General features: G+C 39.0%; 1 protein-coding gene across 6 annotated transcripts in view; it reads right to left on the minus strand.

Annotated features, from left to right (window-relative positions):
• Nucleotides 1–3,182: 3,182 nt before the first annotated feature.
• The window catches only part of CDH17 (cadherin 17), a 77,347-nt gene continuing 58,881 nt past the window's right edge, over nucleotides 3,183–21,648 (minus strand). For 3 of the 6 annotated variants that reach the window (XM_067017054.1, XM_067017053.1, XM_059042872.2), the window contains 6 exons: nucleotides 16,475–16,719; nucleotides 14,544–14,674; nucleotides 12,159–12,398; nucleotides 6,763–6,879; nucleotides 6,517–6,630; nucleotides 3,183–3,283 (listed from right to left, as the gene is read on the minus strand). In XM_067017054.1, the coding sequence (XP_066873155.1) occupies nucleotides 3,183–3,283; nucleotides 6,517–6,630; nucleotides 6,763–6,879; nucleotides 12,159–12,398; nucleotides 14,544–14,674; nucleotides 16,475–16,719 (948 nt within the window). The remainder of the gene's footprint in view (nucleotides 3,284–6,516; nucleotides 6,631–6,762; nucleotides 6,880–12,158; nucleotides 12,399–14,543; nucleotides 14,675–16,474; nucleotides 16,720–21,648) is intronic. The other 3 variants (XM_067017057.1, XM_067017052.1, XM_067017056.1) reach the window with 3 other exon arrangements.

Here is a 21,648-nt window from a genome sequence, read left to right on the forward strand (position 1 = left end):
GAATGGACTTAATGCAACTGAACTGTACATTTCAAAACAGTTTAAATTTTTAAAATCAAATTGTAAGATATTATATCTTTTCAGGTAACTTTTAAGGTTCCAAGTTTAACAAGTTCCCATGATGCATATGGCATTATACAGAATCTTGGAAACAAATTATTTCCTTCTTGCCCTAGATACTTCAGAGGTAATCTCAGCTTCCTGCTTGTGAGTTATCTAGACCATGGGCCAGCACCCTGAGATCTCTACTCTTAATTTACTGCTCTCCAGAACCCTTGAGACTTTCTACGTAGCTGCTCACAGGAGCTGTCCTTATACTTCCCATCCTCACCCTGAGACCCTCTCACTCTCCCTGCTATTTCTTAACCATCCAGAAATTCTTGAGGGCTTTGTCACTCACAGCTTCAATCACCACTGCATTCAGCTCTGAGGATGTTTGAACGGAGCATCAGAGTTTGTATGTAGGGAAACGGAGTGTAGTGAAGTGGGAGTTTAAGGCCTCTTTGAGGATATTGTAACTAAAAACAGAGAGTGGATTAGTTTCAATTTTGTCAAGTGGGTGGCTCTAAGATGATAGCAGTATAAGTGGCCTACATGAATCAGCTATTTCATGTATTCATTCTTCAAAAACTTATAGAGGAGCCACTATGAGCCAAGACTTGTCATAGAGACATTGAAGGGATTCCAAGAAGTCCCAGACTAGTTGGGGAGATCAAATGGGCTCTAATTGTAGAATATAAGGTCCATAAGCAAGGCACAAATGTGCACTCTTGGTTGCAAGGGCAGAAATATATTGAGCTTTAAGTAATAAGGAATGTACTGGCTCACAGGATAGGAAAGTCCAGGGCAAGGTTACCTTCAGACACAGCTGGATCCAGGCACTCAACATCTTCAGAATCTTCTCTCAACTCTCTGTGGTCCTTGTTCTGGGGTAGGCTTACCTTTTGTGGTAACTAGAATGCTCTGAGTTTACTTTCTACTAGTTTAGCAAATTCCACTTAAAGAGAGCTATTTTCTAAGAGTTTCAACAAAATTCTAGAAGTGAGAGATGGGGAGATGGGGGAAAAGAGGAAGTTGACTCTACTCAAACTATACAGACTAGGTGTGGAAGAGCCAGGTGAAGGGGAGGGGAAGATGTTTCCCAGTGGAAATGGAACCTTCTTTACCAGAAGAGGGAATAGATCCTAGAATTTTCCTCACCACAGTATAGAAGTTTAGATGAGGTAGTGGCCTGGGACCCTGTAGTTTCCTAAGAGAAGGCTTCCCAAAGGGACCAGTATATAAATTGGTCTTTAAGCCTTTAGGAATCTGGTCATGGAAGGAAGAGAAGGCTTAGAGGGAAGGCCCACCCAGAGGAAGAACAGCACAAAAATGTGAATACTAATCAGTGATTTTAGACGAGAAGGTTATGTGTGCTCAGTCTATTATTAGGTGATACAAGTTGGTCCAGAGAGAACAGCCCTGAACTGAGGCAGGAGGCATCCCTAAGCCCTCTGAGCAGACCTGTCTTGGGACTGCCTCAGTCTTTCAGGAATGATAAAGTGATTTCCAGAAAATAAGCAGGGCTAGCAATGATGCAATTTTAAGTGAACTAAATGTCATATCACAGTCACTCTCGGTCAAAAACACACAAGAAAATACCTATAGAAGTTGCTGAGAAAGTTAAACCATTCCTTAGGTTGGGATATAATTTGCTGTTGGTGCTCTTAGATTTTTGTTTTCTTGTTTTGTCTTTCAGCGTATGGTGAGACAAGAGAGAACCTCTCCCATTACGAGATTTCCGATGAGCCTTGTGTGGAAAAAAAAAAAAACAGGTAAAAGAGCTCAGCATTATCCTGAAACACAGGATAACATTGTATCAATACAAGAAAGTAATACTGAGGTCTTAGAAATAGAGTTTGGATATCTTCTTCTGTTTGACTTTTTTGCCTTTAAAAAATATAATAAAAGCCCACAAAGAGGATTATTTATGAAAAACAGAACTCCATGGCCTGCTTCAGCCATCATTGTAGGAGCGCCTTTTCAGATACAAGTTGTTTTCCCCAAAATTCTTGAAAATTCTGAGAGGCTGTGTAATGTTGAATGCTTTCAAGCCTCAAATCAGAAGCCAGAAAACAGCTCCAGGGCCTCGAAATGCTTCCAAATCTCTAAGGTTTTCTTATTTAAAATTTTAAAATTCCTAGTGTATCTGCCTTGAACACCCCAATCCACAGTCATGAGCACAGGGAATTTTTATTTCATTGTGCACCCCCTCTTAATGGGTTAATTCTACATGAGAGGCAATTTTGATAAATGATAGATAACCATGGTTATCTAGTCCTTCCCTCAACAAATGCAGAGAACCAGGAAGCAGAGACAAAGAGATCCAAGAAACAAAACCAAAGCCAATGTTTATTCTTGATTTTTGTCACTACATCTTTTGTGCTTCCTTATCGTCCTCTACTGTTAAATATATAATAACCGAAACTTAATTAATATACACATAAAGAAAACATGAGCAGCACGTGAGCATGGTAGGTAGTGAGTAAACACGGTGAGTGGCTGGTGTTTGCACCAGGGTTTATGAAGCAGGCCTCTGCGTGGTCTGCAGTGGGCTCATGAAGTTCCCAAGTGCAAAATCCTCCAACGAAAAGCAACATAAGCTACATGGGGCTAAAGGAGGCTAATAACAACAAAGAGTTTCTGCTCAAACTAAGGGACAGGTCTGTGCTTTAATTTTTTTCCTGAGACTTAGCTTTGTTCTTTCCTCCAACAAATGTTTTAAAATTAGTGAAATACCAAAGGAGATATGGAGGAAGGAGACACGGGATGGAATTAGAAAAAGCATAAATGGAATCCAGGATGTGCTATGATGGATGACTGATAGATCTCTTGATGAAGAAAAAATGAACAGAGTATTTCCTCAGCCTCTCTTTCCCTAAGAAGGAAAAGCACATACATTTTTGTGTTTGGATAAATAGCTAAGGCTTTTGCAGAGTGGAAAAGTATCATGAGAAAATGGAAAATATCTCTAATGTCTACAGCACATGAAATATCTAAGAGTAATAAAATAGTAAAGGGCAAGAGGGTATATCGTAAAAAATGATAGTGCACATGTTGGATGCAAAGCAAAATTATGGGGTTAAATGGTTGTGTTACTGAAATAGCACTTGGTACATAGACTCAAATATTCCTTTTCACATTCAGTTTCTCAGAGGCTTGACTTCAGATGCCTGAGCACTTTCAACATTATGTTGGCCTTTATTCTTCTTTATCTGGAAAAACACAACGGCTAAAATTATACCTAAAAGAGAAAATTCAGAGTCAAATAGATGGAGTCTTAAAATGTACTGTCACATTCATTTATAAAGCAGCACCTGCATAGGAAAAAATGATTCGTATAATTTCATTTTTGTTTGTGGTTCAACAAAGTTTCATTGTCCTGTTGATCAAGAGATTGCAGGCATGGGCTTTCTTGGATAAGTAAGCTTACCACTTATCTTGTTGTCAGTAAGTATGTAACAAGTCCCAAGTCATATCGAAGCTGGTGGCTATCGCTGGGTCTCTATCAAGGAATATAGGACCTAATGCCTACACGACCCTGAAGACTAAGTGTGTGAGCATCAGACAGAATTCCTGAGCTTCAGACACAGTCAGTAAATGTGGATTCCAGTTCTTCTTCCTCTTCCCTAGAGGAAGTAGTCCAATGAGAAAAACCAGAAAGCTGTTCTTAGACCAATTCACCTACCTAAAGCCTATTTTCACCATATCCACATCAAATATTGCATTTTCTTTGCTGTCTTCCTCATTGCTCCAGCTTGAGTAGACTACCTAACCTCCCTGGTTTCCCCCATCTTTGACCTACTACAAAATTACATTGTGCATTTTAGCACTAAATGTATACTATAAATCAGAGACTTATCTGGAAAAGTAAGTTGTTTTTAAGAAATTAACCTGGCAGTAAGTTTACAAGAGGAATCATGGCAAAAAAGACTGGATGCTCAGAAGCCCATTAAGAATCTTGCAATAATCCCAACCCTCCTATTTTGAAAAAAGTAAGGATATGAAACTACAAGATCCTATTACTTCTATCTTTAGATCACCAAACTCATCCAATCTTTAACTTGTGGTAAAATTATGAGAGTAAATGGTCATGTTAGAAAACCATGGCATAAAAACTCAAAAATCCTTTCAAGATGAGAGGACAAATAGAATAAGAAAAGGTACAGAGGTAGAGGGGAGTTTGATAAGTGAGTAAACCTCAAAAGCCAGCTCAATTAGTATAAAAGGTGTGCACCAAACTGTGGTTCTCAAAGAGAAATGATGGTCACCATGCAATATTAGGATGCGGAATGGTCATGTCACAAAGGCCCTTCTGTGTCATAATAATGAGGAATTCGAATGGAAGGGTATAAGGAAATGAGATCCCTTTAGAGCTGTGAATCAGAGTCCAATGTAGTAGACTGGATGGTGGCAGAAAAGACCAGATGCCAAGAGAGCAATTGAGAAGACTTAGAATAATCCCAGCTCTTCCTTTAAAACAGAAAGGATGTGGAACTGTATAAACCCCTTTACACAGGTGAATTGATGAAGTATCTACTTTTTATTTTTAATACATCTTTTTTGGAGTATAGTTGCTTCCCAATGCTGTGTTAGTTTCTGTTGTACAATAAAATGAATCAGCCATATGCATACATATATCCCCATATCCCCTCCCTCTTGCATCTCCCTCCCACCCTCCCTATGCCATCCCTCTAGGTGGTCACAAAGCACCGAGCTGATCTCCCTGTGCTATGCGGCTGCTTCCCACTAGCTATCTATTTTACATTTGGCAGTGTATATATGTCCACACCACTCTCTCACTTCGTCCCAGCTTCCCCTTCCCCCTCCTGTGTCCTCAAGTCCATCATCTGTGTCTACGTCTTTATTCCTACCCTGCCACTAGGTTCAACAGTACCATTTTTTTTTTTTTTTAGATTCCATATATATATGTTAACATACAGTATTTGTTTTACTCTTTCTGACTTGCTTCACTCTGTATGACAGACTCTAGGTCCATCCACATCACTACAAATAACTCAGTTTCCTTTCTTTTTATGGCTGAATAATATTCCATTGTATATATGTGCCACATCTTCTTTATCCATTCATCTGTTGATGGACACTTAGGTTGCTTCCATGTCCTGGCTATTGTACATAGAGCTGCAATGAACATTGTGGTACATGTCTCTTTTTGAGTTAGGGTTTTCTCAGGGTATATGCCCAGTAGTGGGATTGCTGGGTCGTATGGTAGTTCTATTTTTAGTTTGTTTTTTTTTTTGCGGTACACGGACTTCTCACTGCCACGGCCCCTCCCACTGTGGAGCACAGGCTCCGGACGCGCAGGCCCAGCGGCCACGGGCCACGGGCCCAGGCGCTCCACGGCACGCGGGACCCTCCCGGACCGGGGCACAAACCCGTGCTCCCCGCATCGGCAGGCGGGCTCCCAACCACTGCGCCACCAGGGAAGCCCCGGTAGTTCTATTTTTAGTTTCTTAAGGAACCTCCATACTGTTCTCCATAGTGGCTGTATCAATTTACATTTCCACCAACAGTGCAGGAGGGTTCCCTATTTACCACACTCTTTCCAGCATTTATTGCTTGCAGATTTTTTGATGATGGCCATTCTGACCCGTGTGAGGTGATACCTCATTGTAGTTTTGATTTGCATTTCTCTAATAATTAGTGATTTTGAGCATCTTTTCATGTGCCTCTTGGCCACCTATATGTCTTCTTTGGTGAAATACAAGTAGCTCATGGAGCTCAACAGCAAAAAACCAACAATTCAATTTAAAAATGGGCAGAAGAAGTATCTACTTCTAATACTTAACTTGTGGTGAGGACACCAGTTGAAAGAGGGTAAGGACTACAGTAGGCACTGAGCTGTTTACAAAAAAGAAGACAGGGAACTCTGCTGTCTAGCCAGCCCAGGGGCCATGGCAGAGTGAGGCCTGTGATGCGGTGGAATTATTCTGAGATTATAAAGAATCAAGGGCCACAGTCACGAACATAAAATGGGGAGTTCTGCAACATTTCAGGTATGCCAGCATCTCCACTGTAAGGCTAGCTTCTTCATATTCCAACAATGGCAGGCTAGACCATAAGCTCTGTGAGTAAAGGATCTGTGTATGTCTGTCACTGTGTTCCCCACCAAGCACAGTGCCTGACACATAGCAGAGGCACAGCTACTGCATTTCTTTCTCCTTCATCATGAAATCTTAGTAACTAGGCATAAAATACAATAATTTATTCTTTAAAGCCTCTTATGTTGTATTTCCCAAACTAACCAGCAAGGCAGTGATAGGTAGAGGGTGGTACTAAGGCAGTAGCTCCCAATCAGGAAAGTTGGATATGGTTTACTGGTGATCTATATTCTTGGTTATTGCCTAGATTGCCATTTGAGCAGCCCCAGACCAGTCCATGAAGTCAGACCCTGATGTGAGCTTATGTTTCCAAGGCCCAGAACAGAAATCCTTGAATCTGAGAAATCATACTCACCGATGACCAAAAAGGTGCTAAGGAGTATACCAACTGTCATGCCCACAGTGGGTATCCCAGGCATGTGACCTGCTGGCTGGAAACACCTATCTTCCACACACTTGCAGAAAGTAACTGAAAAACAGAACAATATTTTGTAGATAAATTTTCGAGCAAACAATTGCAGAATCCCATCTCAAAGACAAGAATTCCAACAAACTACCATATTGACACATTATCCCAAGTTGCCTGCAGCAAAATATCTACCTGCTAAAGAGACGGTCCCTTCCAAGGGTGGCCAACCACCATCACTGATGCGGACTGGGATGTGGTAAACTCTCTCTTCAAAGCCCGTGTGCTTGGTGGAGAGGCTGGCATGAGTTCCTGTCAGAATAGAGAAAAAATGACTGACATGAAAACACAACTGCAGGCCCCTGGATGAGCAGGAATAAAGCTCATCTCTGTATCATATAATACTAAAGTTGACTAGGAAATGGTTAGATATAAGTATGAGTTAAACTACCAAAAGTATTATCACTCCACAGGTACCCTCCATAATGTCAAAAAGGATGCTAAGCATCCTTCAAGTTCTCAATTCATGACTTCTCTGTAGAAATGAATACTAAGTAGGTTGTCATTACTCGTGGTAGTTATGTTCCATATAGTGGCTGCAAACACTGAATTAGAAAGAGAAAACATATTTGAAGAAATAACTGCTAACTTTTTTCCAAATTTGATGAAAAGTCTAAATCCTCAGATCCAGAAGACAGACAAATCTTAGGAAAAAGAAAAAATGAACAAAACTACACCAAGGCACACAATACTCAAATTACTTTAAACTAGTGAAAAAGAAAATCTTAAAGACATCCAGAGAAAAAAGACACATGACATTCAAAGGAACAAAGAAGAAACAATACAATCCAGAACACAATGGAGAAATACCTTTAAAGTACTGAAAGAAAAAAAGTATTCCAGTCAAATGTTCTCTGGTCACTATAGAATTAAATTAGAAATCAGTAACCAGGAATATGTGGGAAATCCCCACATATATGAGAACTAAATAACCCACTTCTAAATAACCCATGTGTCACAGGAGAAATCTAAAGGGAAATTAGAAAGTATTTGGAACTGAATGAAAATGAAAACATATCAAACTTTATAGAATACAGCTAACATGACACTAAGAGATAAATTTATAGCACCAAATGCCTATGTTAACAAAGAAAAAGTTCTCAATTGCCTCAGCTTCCAACTAAATAAAAATAGAACAAGCTAAATACAACATAAGAAGAATAAAGGAAATAACAAAGATCTGAACAATGAAATACAAAACAAAAAAATAGAGCAAAATCAATGAAACCAAAAGCTGGTTCATTGAGAATATATCAACAAAATTAATAACCTCTAGCCAGCTTGATCAGGACCAAAATAGAAGCAAAATTTTCCAATATCAGAATGAGGTGATATCACTACATATTCTGCAGATATTAAAAGAATAATAAAATAACATTATGAATAACTTGCGCCAATAAATTAGACAAATCAAATGAAATAGAGAAATTATTTGAAAGATACAAACGAACAAGCTCAACCAAAAATAAATCTATAACTTGAATAGCCCTATATCTATTAAAGAAATTGAATTTGTAGTTAACTTATGGTAAGGACACCAGTTGAAAGAGGGTAAGGACTACAGTAGGTACTGAGTCCTACTGTAGAAAACTTTGGGCCAGAAGCCTTCACTGGTGAATTCTATCAAACATTAAGGAAGAAATAAAAAACAATTTTATACAAACTTCCAGGTAATTGAAGACGTAGAACCCTTCCTAACTCATTCTATGAAGCCAGCATTACTTCTGATACCAAAATCAGATGAAGACACTGCAAGAAGAGAAAAATACAGACCAATATCCCTTATGAATATAGATAGAAATATCCTTAAAATTTTAGCAGATCAAATCCAACCGCATATAAAAATGCTAATATTTCACCACCAAGTAAGCTTTATCCCAGGAAGAGAAGACTGAATTAACATCCAAAAGTTGATTGATATACTTCTCCAATTAACAGACAAAAACAACAACAACCAAAACCCCAAATCAACCATACAATCATCTCAGTAGATGCAGGAAAAAAACACCTGAAATTTTTAGCACCCATTCCTAATTTTAAAAACTCAAAAAACACCTCTCATCAAGTTAAGAATAGAAGATAAATTCCTTAGTCTGATAAAGGGCATGTACAAAAAACCTATAGCTAACTTTTTACTTAATGGTGAAAGACTGTGAATGCCTTCTCCCTAAGATTAGGAACAAGCCAAGTTGTTTCTGCTCTCACTACCTTCATTCAACATTGTCCTGAAGATTTTAGCCACTAAGAAAGCAAACTAAAGATATAAAAGCCATCCAGACTGGAAAGGAAATAAAACCTATAATTCACACACAACATGACTGTCTATGTAGAAAATCTATGAAAACGTAAGAAAAAGAGGGAGAGAGAACTTACAAGTGAGGTCAGCAATGTTATAGGCTACAAGATCAATATACAAAAATCATCAATTATATTTCCACATCCTGGAATTACTTAAAAATTCAAAATTTTTAAATATTTAAAATAGCACAAGCATATGAAATGCTTAGGGGAAATTCTATAAGAACTATACATTGAAAATTAAAACACATTGCTCAGAGAAAGTAATGAAGACCTAAATAAGTGGAGACATAATCATATTCATGGATTAGAAAATTCAATTTTGTTAAGATGTAAATTCTCCCCCAAATTCAGCTATAGATTCACACAATCTCAATCACAATCTGCATAGGTTTTTTGGGTAGAAATAGACAAGCTCAATTCTAAAATTTATATAGAAATGCAAAATAAATGTTTTGAAAAAGAACAAAGTGAGGACATTTACACTACCTGATTTCAAGTCTTATTATTGAGCTGCAGTAATCAAAACATTGGAGTATTGCTATAAAGACAAAGAGATCAATGAAACAGAAAAGAAAGTCCAGAAATAGTCTCATATATATGTGGTCACTTGATTTTTGACAAAGCTGCCAAGACAATTCAATGTGAAAAGGATATTAAATAAATAAATAGTGTTTAAACAATTAGATAGCCGTAACTGTAAAAGCTAAAACTATAAGAACTCTGGGAGAAAAAAAATAGAAAAATTTAGTGACCTTGGCAAAAATTTCTTAAACAATACACAAAATAGTCACAAATTATAGAAGAAAAAAATCAGTAAACCAGATGTCATCAAAAAAAATTTAATTTGCTCTTCAAAAGGCACTGTTACAAAATAAAAATGTAAGCCATGGCCTGGGAAAAAATATTTATAAACATATATCTGACAAAGAACTTGAATCTAGACTATACAGAGAATGTTTATGACTCAACAACAGAAGCCAAACTGCTAAATATTTGAAGCAGGCACAATATTTGACCAGACACTACACCAGTGAAGATATATGGATGGCTAATAAGCATATGAAAAGATGTTCAACACCATTAGCCATTAAGAAAATATAAATTAAAACCATAATGACCCAGCAATCCCACTACTGGGCATATACCCTGAGAAAACCATAATTCAAAAAGAGTCATGTACCGAAATGTTCATTGCAGCTCTATTTACAATAGCCAGGATGTGGAAGCAACCTAGGTGTCCATTGACAGATGAATGGATAAAGAAGATGTGGCACATATATACAATGGAATATTACTCCGCCATAAAAAGAAACAAAATTGAGTTATTTGTAGTGAGGTGGATGGACCTAGAGTCTGTCATACAGAGTGAAGTAAGTCAGAAAGAGAAAAACAAATACCATAGGCTAACACATATATATGGAATCTAAGAAAAAAAAAGGTCATGAAGAACCTATGGGTAAGATGGGAATAAAGACACAGACCTACTAGAGAATGGACTTGAGGATATGGGGAGGGGGAAGGGTAAGCTGGGACAAAGTGAGAGAGTAGCATGGACATATATACACTACCAAACATAAAATACATAGCAAATGGGAAGCAGCCGCATAGCACAGGGAGATCAGTTCAGTGCTTTGTGACCACCTAGAGGGGTGGGATAGGGAGGGTGGGAGGGAGGGAGCCGCAAGAGGGAAGAGATATATGGGGACATATGTATATGTATAACTGATTCACTTTGTTATAAAGCAGAAACTAACACACCATTGTAAAGCAATTATACTCCAATAAAGATGTTAAAAAAAAAAACCAAGTTAATGAATATGTGAACAACTCATATAACCATGTATATATTAAAAAAACATAATGAAATACTACACTCCCACTACAATGGCTAAAATTAAAAAGACTGAGCATAGCAAGCATTGGGAAGAATACTAAGCAGCTAGATTTCTCATTCACTGGTGGGAATGTAAAACGTTACAGACTATTCGGGAAGCAATTTGATATTCTCTTACTGTATAGCTACCATATGATGACTTGTAGGTATTTAACCAAGAAAAATGAAAGCATAGCTCCTACAAAACACTTGCTCACAAATGTTCATAGCAGCTTTATTTGAAAAAGCAAAAATTGGAAGCAATTTAAGTAATAATTAATGTGTTAATGAATAATAAATCATGATATAGTCATACAATGGAATACTATGCTAGAATATAAAGGAGTGAAGTGTTGATATATGCAACAACATGGTGAAATTCCCAAATAAGTATACTAAGTGATATTCACCAAACAAAAAAAGAGTACATGCTGTTATTTTATTTAGATAAAATTCTTGAAAATGCAAACGAATCTATAGTGACATGAAGCAGATCAGTGATTACCTGGGGGTGAGGGATGGACAGTGTAGGGTGGAAAACAGGGATTGTAGCAGAGCATGAATAAAACTTTGGGGGTGGTGGAACTGTTCTTATCTGATTGAGCTGATGGCTTCAATGGTATATACATATATTGATTTTTATAAAATTGTATGCTTTAAATATGTGCTGTTAATTGTAAGTCAATTATACTTCAATAAAGCTCTTTTTAAAAATCATGATGAGCGGGTTTCCTTAGTGTGCAGTGGTTAAGAATCCACCTCCAATGCAGGGGACATGGGTTCAAGCCCTGGTCCGGGAAGATCCCACATGCCGTGGAGCAACTAAGCCCATGCGCCACACTACTGAGCCTGCACTCTAGAGCCTGCATGCCACAACTACTGAAGCCCTCATGCCTAGAGCCCAAGCTCAGCAACAAGAGAAGCCACAACAATGAGAAGCCCGCGCACCGCAACCAAGAGTAGCCCCCGCTCGCCGCAACTAGAGAAAGCGCGCGCGCAGCAACGAAGACCCAATGCAGCCAAAAATAAAAATAAATAAAATAAATAAATTTATTTTTAAAAAATCATGATGAAACCTGTTTCTCAGCTGCCATTGGAAATTTTGCAATGTTGCTCTGATTGTCCAACTATTCATGTACACTAAGAGAGATGTGTATTAACAATCTTTCTTTCCTCCAAACCCCGGGGGCTTTCAACCCTCTGGAGAGCTTGCCTGTGCAAGTTTCCATCCACAGCATGAACTTCCTTCCTGGAGCGTGGAAGAAAGCTCTGTGTTGAGTGCTGCATGCATACCAAAGCAAATAAAAACTCATTCTATCGCCCATCAGTGTTTTTCTCGGTTCTTTTGACAACTCACCATTGATTTTGGAAACTTCCCAGTCTTTTTGTAAGCTTTCACTGCCAAGGGAAAATGTAAAGTGTCGACCCCGTAATGACTGCTGATCATCATCAGTGGCCTCGAAAATGAGACTTCCGGGTGCTTTCAGGGGGTAGCAGAAGAACAAGCCTGTGTACTCCTCGACCAGCCGCGGCGGGTTGTCGTTCACATCCGTGAGGGTCAGGTGGAATTGCGCCGTGGAGCTCAAGGAGGATCCACCTAAGGAATTGAATCATTGAAATACGGTATCTGCTTTCTCATTCTCCTCTCAATAAGAAAGGATATTTCCTTTTCTTTAAAAAATAATTACAATTCAGACCTAGTTTCATTTTCTGCTTAGAAAGTCGTGATAATAATAAGAATTATGTGCTAATATTTTATATACATTACTTCAAAACAACACTGGTGTACATTTACAGATGAGAAGACTGAGGTTCAGAGAAGTTGTGTGACTTGCCCAAGGTCACATAGTGGTAGAGAGGCTTCCAACCCAGGGGATCTGACTCTAGAGCCCACACCTTTCATTGCTCAACACTGACTTAGGCATGTTCGTTACGTTTTCTCAGGCTCATTTCTTCAGCTGTAAAATGTGACTTTATGAGGATCTGACATGAATTCTTAGAAAATTGTACAGAGCTGTACAAATGTTATTTGCTGTTGTATCGTGGAGAAAATTTTGACCCCTGTAGCCTGAACAATTGGTAACTGTGTGACCATGGGCAAGTTACTTCTCAGTACCTTGGATTCTTCATACATCAAATACGGTCAATAATAGTACCTACCCCGTAGTGTTGTATGAGGGGTAAGTGCTTAGAACAGGACGGTCAGAAGAGCCTAAATACTTACTGTTCGCATTGTCCCTGATGTTTCTACAATTTCTGACTCCAACCTGCTTCAATTCCAGTAAACCCTATTTGCCTGCTTTTCTTGTCGGCTGTTCCCTAACCAAAGGAGGAAGTCATTTCATCAGTGTGTACCATTTCAGGGCCAAGAACTGCAAACAGAGCAGGGTTTTGAACGTGGTTTTGATTCATGAAACTTCTAAAATGTGAGAGGCCTTTAGGACACATCCAAAGTGGAGTGCTGACCCCACAGTGCATTTTAGCAGAAGGCACAGCACAAAGGCTTAGCCAGAAACTTCCTGCTGATAAAATCAGGAACTTTTAAATTGAGAGTTAAATTCATGGAGTGTGATAGTGGTATGTGCTAGAAGCACATGAACTAGGAGTAAGAGAGAGAGCCAGTCCCCGACCTGCCTCAGTGAGGCCCGTCGGCTCACACACCACCATTCCAAGTTCGACACACGCTTCTGCATGTCTACCCTCATCGGTTTAACGTGACTGCAGTACTTTTGTTTTTCTTCATCTTTTCACAGACAGGGACCATTTTCATGATTCCCACCTATTGGAATGTTCCGCGTTCCAGTTCCCAACCCTGGGCTTCACATTTTGAAAGTTTCCTTCTTTGGTATAAAACTATATTTATTTAGTCATAATTTGTTCAATTCTAATTTTTTGGTAAGCCAGGCAGATATATTTATTATCTCATTAAAGGCTCTGACCAGCATAAGATCAACAGAATCCCAACTCCAAGTTGAAAATTCCATTTAAACATAAAGAAACTCAGTGTTTTAATCACGAGCCTTATCACTGGTAAGCATAATATTCCTGTGCGTTTATTTTTATAGCTATATAAGATTCAGACATCCTTGGCTTATCTCTATAATAAATCTTTCCTTTCAAAAGTTCACCTGGTTTCATCAAAACAGATATCCAGGGCCACCCAAATCTACCAAATCAGAATCTGCAAGGTGAATTCCTATCTGTATTGAACAAGCTCCCGGGTGATTCTGGCAGTTATAAAGTTGAGAACATTGAACAAAACATTTTAAGTTTCAAAAGGATGAGACCTCGGTCACTGCAATTTAAGCCTGAAGGAGAAAGTAATAGTCTAGGTCAGCAGGGCAGTGGTTTGACCCTGCTCCCTGGAGAAACCCACAGCCACTTTGGAGGAAGGGAGGTAGCTCAGTGGGGACACAGGAACTTTCCTAGAAGCTGTGGTCCCTTCAGGACACCACAGAGTGAGCAGCAGCCCTGAAGTCTAGCCAGCCTCCAGGTGCATCCCTGCCTGAAAGAGCCCTGCTACCGGGCAGGGGGGTTCTCATCTTGAACAAAACCGAGAAGGTGTGAGCACTTCTCTCCACTTACGTACCCTTCTCATTTTTCCACCGTAAGATATTCTGACAATTTGACCCAGTTTCCCACCTACCTCACCCTCCTTCCCATTTCTACTGATGTAGCCCCTAATCATTTGTGTTACCTTTTATTTATTATTTTTAAAATTTATTTATCTATTTAGGCTCACCTACTTCTGTTGCCACCACTTGTACCTGATACAGACTTTCAGCTTCCCTGTCCAGCGGAGCCACACTAAAGATCTCGCCGGTGACGGGGTCAATTTTTAGCCAACCTCTCTTGTCACCTCTTAATGAATAACTTTAGTAAGAGAAAAGAGCAAAAGGAAGCCCACGTTACTCTGCATGAAAATGAAAAGATAGTTTATGCATCACTATGCTATTATATCAGCACCATCCCTTGCATATTACTGACAACATATTTAAAGAAGCATGATCTAATATTATTACTGCTTTATTTGCATACCATCTGCCTTCAAAGGGAGGATTTGTTCATCCTTAGAAAGCAGTTTTTGTACTTGTTTTAAAAGAAAAGGTATAGTCACAAACGCTAGCAGAAAAAAAAAGTTAAACTTTTCTGCCAATCAAAGAATTTCAATTAAAACAACCTGGAATTATCTATTAAAATTGATTAGCAAACCGCCCCCTCTCGGAAAACTTGAACACTCATTGATGGAAATGTGTGAATGGGTGGATACTCCGAGGCTTCTGGTGGGTGGCGCAGTGAATTCCTCATTCAGCAGACATCTACTGAGGCCTTAGCAAGGATCAGGCTGTGGACCAAGAGAGGAGATTACAAAAAGGGGTTCTAGGCCAGTGGAGGAGACAGACACAGAGACAGATAATTCCAGTAAAATGTGGTGAATACAAAGAGGCCATGTGGAATCCCAAATAAGTTAATGGGAATCAGAGAAGTCTTTCTGAAAGAGTAGATGTTAACTAAAGCAAGAAAAAGAAGGATGCTTTAAGCAGAAGGAATTGTACGAACTAAGGCTGAGAGGCCAAGGAGTAGCTTAGGGTGTGGAGGCATCAGACATTCCAGCAGAGGTGGGATAAAATATCAATAGGACGCAGTGGATGGCAAAAGATGAAACCAGAAGAATTGGAAAGAGCTGCATGAGAAGCAGTGGGCAGCCTTGCCTAAATGATCACTCAATGGGAGGCAAAACTTCCCTTAAATGTTTAGAGGCACTCAAGGAATTGTCATTCATAACCACATGCATGGGTTTTAAGTCATGCTAAAATATTTGTCATGCCATGGACAGTAGGACTGATGTTATACAATAGAAGCAAAAGATCTGGGTTCAAGTCCTATCTGTGTGCTTATTAACTAGATGATCTTAAAAAGTTTATAGATATTGATACAGATATGGATACATACACATACGTATGTTATCTTGGAAAAATTAATTATCATTGTACATATTTAAGGCAAACCTGTGTGGGTTCTATTGCACTGGAAAAAAAAAAAAAAAGATTGAGAATTGCTAAGATAGAAAGAGTTACACATCTTGTTTAACCTTCTCAGCCCATGTACTCATCTCTCCAGGGCTGAGTTCTGGAAGGAGTCTTGTTGCCCCAGACCTGCTCTCTGCAAAGCTAAGGATCCTGTACAACCCCCTTTGAGAAGATTCCCTTCACCCTGTCATGTGGCTGAGTCCGCCCAGTCAGGTTTTTGCTTTATTCTTCTGTTTAGAACTCCAGTCCGCCTTAGGGGCTGGAACTCTTCCCCAGACCCTGGTCCCATGATTGGTCCAGCCAGAGGGCCTAGCTTTGGACAGCCCAGTCTCTAGACCCCCACCTCCTGAACTCACCAGCTCTCAGCTGGGACCTGCAAGTAGGCAGGCTGGGGTGGAATCTGACCCGCTTCCCGCTTGCCTGAGCCTGGATTCTCACTGATGTCCCCCAGGGTACTGGCACCTGCCAGAACCAAGGGCAGATTCACCAAGTGCACTGGGACATGGCCTCAGATTGCTGGCTGCTCCCCTAGGGGAGAGTCCTGGAGTCAGGCCAGCTTCTCTGCCCCTCCCAGCCCTCCTTCCTCCCCAGCATCTGTGGTCACGGCACACGGCTAGGCCTGCCCAGCACTGATCTCCTCTACCTTATGTCCAGACCTTCCGGATCCTTGGCAGTCACGTTGCCCACTTTAGTGCCTTTAGCCACATCCTCACTGACTTTTGCTTGGTATACTTGTTGGGAAAATTGTGGTGCTTCATTCACATCTGTCACAATAAGTCTGAATGTAGCAGAAGAGCTGGCATTGTACTGTACACCAAGCGCCAGAGGCTCAGGATTTTCTGCTTGGAACACAATATTGTGAACGGCTACTGCTTCAAAATCAAGAGGCTGTGTAGGGAAAAAAAAGAAGGAAAATTTAATTGGGGGATAATTAGCTCTCTTAAGATTCATTCCCTATGTTCCTTGAAAAAAACGCTTACAGAGCAGCAGTTCTTAATCTAGGGTCAGCAAAAACTTACTTTTCAGGATAATAGAGGCATGGAAAAGTTTTTGCTGCAGGACTTCTCAGGACTTTTAATATGCTAATGTGTGTTCTGACTCTCCTAGAAGAGGAAATCAATGCAGCACTCCTCAAATTTATTAACCTTGGAGTAATTCATTCATTCAGCAGAAACTTACTGATTCTCTCAAGACGGTTCTCAGAGGTCACTGGGAAATGCTTATGCAGAGATTTTCACATTGGTGGAGGATGATTTCCCAGAAACCTCAGGACTCAAACCTCAAAATAAAAGACTTGAAACTCATGGAGGGTGGGAGAGGTTAGCAGAGACAATCAAGAGATCTATAGTCTGCTCTGGTTCAACCCTTGTCGGACAGGACCCGGAATGAAAATCAAGAAACTAATTTTGGTTTAGTCTGAGGAAGAATTTAACGGTTAGGGCTACCCAAGACAGAAAGAGTTGCTTCAAAAAGCGAGTTCCTAACTCTGGAAGCTTTCAAGAATAGGCTTAAACAATACATGTCAGGCTAGCATAAAAGGACTTAAGTATCATTTAAGCAATTGTTTTTTTTTAAAAAATATCACCCAAACGATTGGTTTACATTCTTTTAAGGTTCCTCCTCTCAAGGCAGAATCCATAATTCTATGGGGAAAAAGTCCTAATCCTAGAGACCTGCTGAGGAATGAGACAGACCCTAAAGTAGGTCTTCTAAAGGGGGAAAAAGGGGGTTTTCTGGAATCCATGAACTCCTAGAAACCAAAATCTAAATATTATATTGTTAAAAAGAAACAGGAGGCCCCAAACGGGGTCACTTGTGCTAAACCCCATGTCAACAAACCAAACTTAATACCTAACCTAATTACAGTCTCAACCCCTACCCAGAAATGTAACCTTTAACCAATCAACCTGGAATTACCTCATCAGAACCAGTGAGATAATCTGCCCCATAGGCCCTTTTGTTCCCTTTAGGAGGGCAACCTTGCCTGAAACAATGCATTCTTTGCTAATAATTTCCTTTCTCTGCCTCCTTTCTGCCTTTAATAACCTCTCCTTTTCTACAGCTTGGCGGAGGTTCTTTCTATTTGCTAGATTGCTAATGCCCGATCCATTAATTGTTTACTAGAGCCAATTGGATCCTTAAATTTCCTCAGTTGAATTTTTGTTAACAAATTTGGTGGCAGTGGTGGGATTGAAGGAGACTTACAACAGCTTTGAGGACAATGAGAAACACAGGTGTGGTACCCCTCAAAAACTCTAAGTTCACTGTCCTTCTTGCCATTTCCAAGAGCTGGGGGTAAACCCCGCTGAGCTCCACTCTCTTTGTGTTTAGCTCCTGATCCAATCAGCTTTCCAGTCCAGGGCTCAGTGGGTCAACTTGAGCTGGCAGATGGTTGCATGCAGAATCTGAGTCCCTAGCCCTTGGTTATGTCTGAAGTTCCCCTCGGCTGTATAGAATCCCTTTCCCTAGTTCCAGTCCACAGTCCCCATTTACTGGAGTCTGTTGACTTAATCCATGCTGGGAATTGCTGATGGTGTGCACAACCTTCTCTTGGTCAGTCTGCAGTAACATCTCTTGGTTACCTCTGGTGTGTTAAGGTGTACATGTTTGTTTGTCTTATTTTGTGTAGGTAAGGGCTATTGCTAGCAGAGATCTCAGAAGCCAAAAAAAAAAAAAAAAAAAGCTGCAAAATTTGGTAGGTACAGATGGAGCATTTAAGGGCTGTTAGAGTGCTCACCACCTAACTCAAAGACCCCCGTATTAGGATAAGTTGGTCATAGAACAGGTTAGATTGATACAGACCACCTGCCAACCTAAAGAAAATTTCTGTGCAACAAGATACAATACACGGTAAAACAATGTACAATCCCCAAGTCAGTGGCACAGCCCTTTTAGGTATTAGTTCAGTATAGCTAATGGGATCCATAAACTCTAAAGAGTTAAGTGTGCCACCTTCCAGCATACCTGCTTATTTTACGTCTAAAAACTATGTCTCAGGAGCTATAAATACCTACCAAAAAATGGTCAACATTTTACTGAAGACAACCTAGAATTTTGTGCATGAGAACTTGGCTTGGTAACCATCAGACTGAGGTCCAAAATATGGCTGAGCAGAAAGTAATGGAAGTTGAACTCCATTTGCTGCTAAGAGTCCCAGCAAACTGCTTCCAGCCCTCAGGGGAATGACAATGACCATCATGATGAATGTTCCAATTAGAGAAAAGCATTTAAGAATCGCACTTAAAATCAAGGCATACCTATTTTAATTGGCATGCAGAAGCCTCCAAAAGACTTAAAAATTCCAAAATAGTGTCATTGAAAATTTCATTGCAAAAGGCTAATAAAAAATTAGAGATATAAAAGGTACCTGAAAAAGACTATAGGGCTAACATAATTCCTACCTCTCCCCTCCATCCTCCTTTATTTGAATATTCATTCTGGTAATCTTCTGTCTGAATTGCCTCTCCACTCTGAAGAAACTATTAATTAGTTACATTTTATTAATAAAATAAGAGCTTGGCTTGGCTTTGCTTTCTCCCTACCTAGGGCAAGCAGGCTGTCAATTTTTTCCTTTCGCTATCTTTGGGAGGAACTCTGGATCCTGGAAGGGTAGTAACCTTTGCACCCTCTTTGAGGATACCTCTTGGATCCATGGAGTTCTTTAATACTGCCAGAAACATTTACCATTTAAACAGGCTGAAAACTGACAAGCTATTTATGATGTCATTTAGGTTTCAACCCAATTCCTTGAGGAATCAAGAGCAATTCTTTTCATCTTACAAATCTTTGCAAAACTAGATATGCAGCTCTAGAGGCGATTCAAAGTTCACCTATTCCTCTTACCAATCTCCAAACCTGCCTATTTTATCTTAAAAGGCTTATAACTTGCATTCTTTCCCTGTGCCTCTGAGATAAGTACAAACTTCAGGGAGGTAAGTTTTATCAGAAGAAAAACAAAAAGGGGAAAGGTCATTTGAAATTTAGGACCAAAAAAAGCAACTTAAATTCAACTCTTTTAATAACTAGTAAAACAGAAACGATAAGGTCTCTGCATCCGTCTGTATGTTCGTGTGTGTCTACATATACGTGTGTTGCAGATGTATGGTATTGCTAAAACCCATTTACAAAAGATTTCTATTTAGCTGGCTTAAACAAACAAGCATGTATATAAATTTAGTCTTCATAGAAAGTCTCAAAAATATAATAGAGGCTAATCCAAATGTTTTTCAGGTTTATATATTCTGGGAAAATATTTTATATCAAAGTTAACTTAAAGTTGCTGGTTTGATTAAAATAGAATGTGTCTAGAATTACACTGAATATAATACAGGCACACAAATTTTATTCTACATGGGTTTATTAGGCAAATAATCCATGCTATTTCTGTTAAAAAATTTGTCAGCCAAAAATTTTAAAAAAAAATAGCTTGGGGTGATGGCTGACTTTGTCTAATGTCTCATGAAGTTTTCATGGGTAATCTAAAATAATAGTTGGGAGCAAGTGATTTAGATAGATGTAACTGGGATAAGAGTTTTTAGGTAAACTTTTTTCTGCAATAATTATATTTTATGGTATGTGTACTTAGTCTCCCAAATCTCTTTAATAACTTATACCCTTAGCATTTTGTTAAATTAAATGATAGAAGTTCATTGAATATCTAGATCACTTCTAAATAATATAAAATACTAAAACATTAATTAGTGAACGTAGATTTTTACCTACTTTTGGTTTCCTTTTTCAGAGGAACTAAAGATATTTGGCTCTATTAGTATATATGGTTTGTGCCACATTAAAAATTTTACTATGAAGAAGCATGTATTTCTAAAAATTATGAAATGTATTCACAAATTTGCTAATCTAAAGAATGCTAGTATAATAGTTCACAACTGCTTACTAAGTTTTCACTATAAATTAAGGTTTCTAAGGGTTAAGAATTCTAATATACGCAATTTAAAATAATAAGAAACAACTCTGTATGCAAGGAAAATTGGATATGTTTTTTGTTTTGGAGTTGGTTTTTTTTTTTTTGGTTAAAAAGGGTATGAAGTATGGAGATACATTTTGTTGAGGGAAATAAAAGTGATTTTGCTCTGAAGTAAAATTAGTTATTTCAAAATAGGAAGAAAAAAAGGACAAACTATGGACATAGGAAGTTAAGAAGAATGAAAGAGAGAAAAAGAGAGGAAAAAAGAGGAAATCTTGTGTGGTCAAGTTGGCTAAAAATTAAATTGTTATTATAAGAGTTTTAAAATAAGCTTTAATACCAGTAGTATACTTACGTAAAACTAAAACTGAATTTTCTTTCCTCTGTGAAAAGGACAAAGTTTTATTAGATTTACTAATAAATGAGATCTACTCTTAATAAGAAATTTAAACAAAGATTTTTCTTTATCTTTAAAATAACCTTCCTGGAAAGCAAAGATTTTGTGTTTTATCAAAATAACTTTTTGTTTTTTATATCTTTATTATCAGGTCTTTGATTACTTAAGTAAACTGAGTCTTTTCAATATTAAAAGAGCAAAGTTTGGCTCAGAAGTATGTAACTTTTTTTTTTTTTTTTTTTTTGTGGTATGCGGGCCTCTCACTGTTGTGGCCTCTCCCGTTGCGGAGCACAGGCTCCGGACGCGCAGGCCTAGCGGCCATGGCTCACGGGCTTAGTTGCTCCGCGGCATGTGGGATCTTCCCGGACCAGGGCACGAACCCGTGTCTCCTGCATCGGCAGGCGGATTCTCAACCACTGCGCCACCAGGGAAGCCCGAAGTATGTAACTTATTGCATTTGCTCTTGAAACCTTTTATTGTCACTATGGATAATTAA

The sequence above is a fragment of the Kogia breviceps genome, chromosome 17 (assembly GCF_026419965.1).
Source record: "Kogia breviceps isolate mKogBre1 chromosome 17, mKogBre1 haplotype 1, whole genome shotgun sequence".
Classification (NCBI taxonomy): Eukaryota; Metazoa; Chordata; class Mammalia; order Artiodactyla; family Physeteridae; genus Kogia; species Kogia breviceps.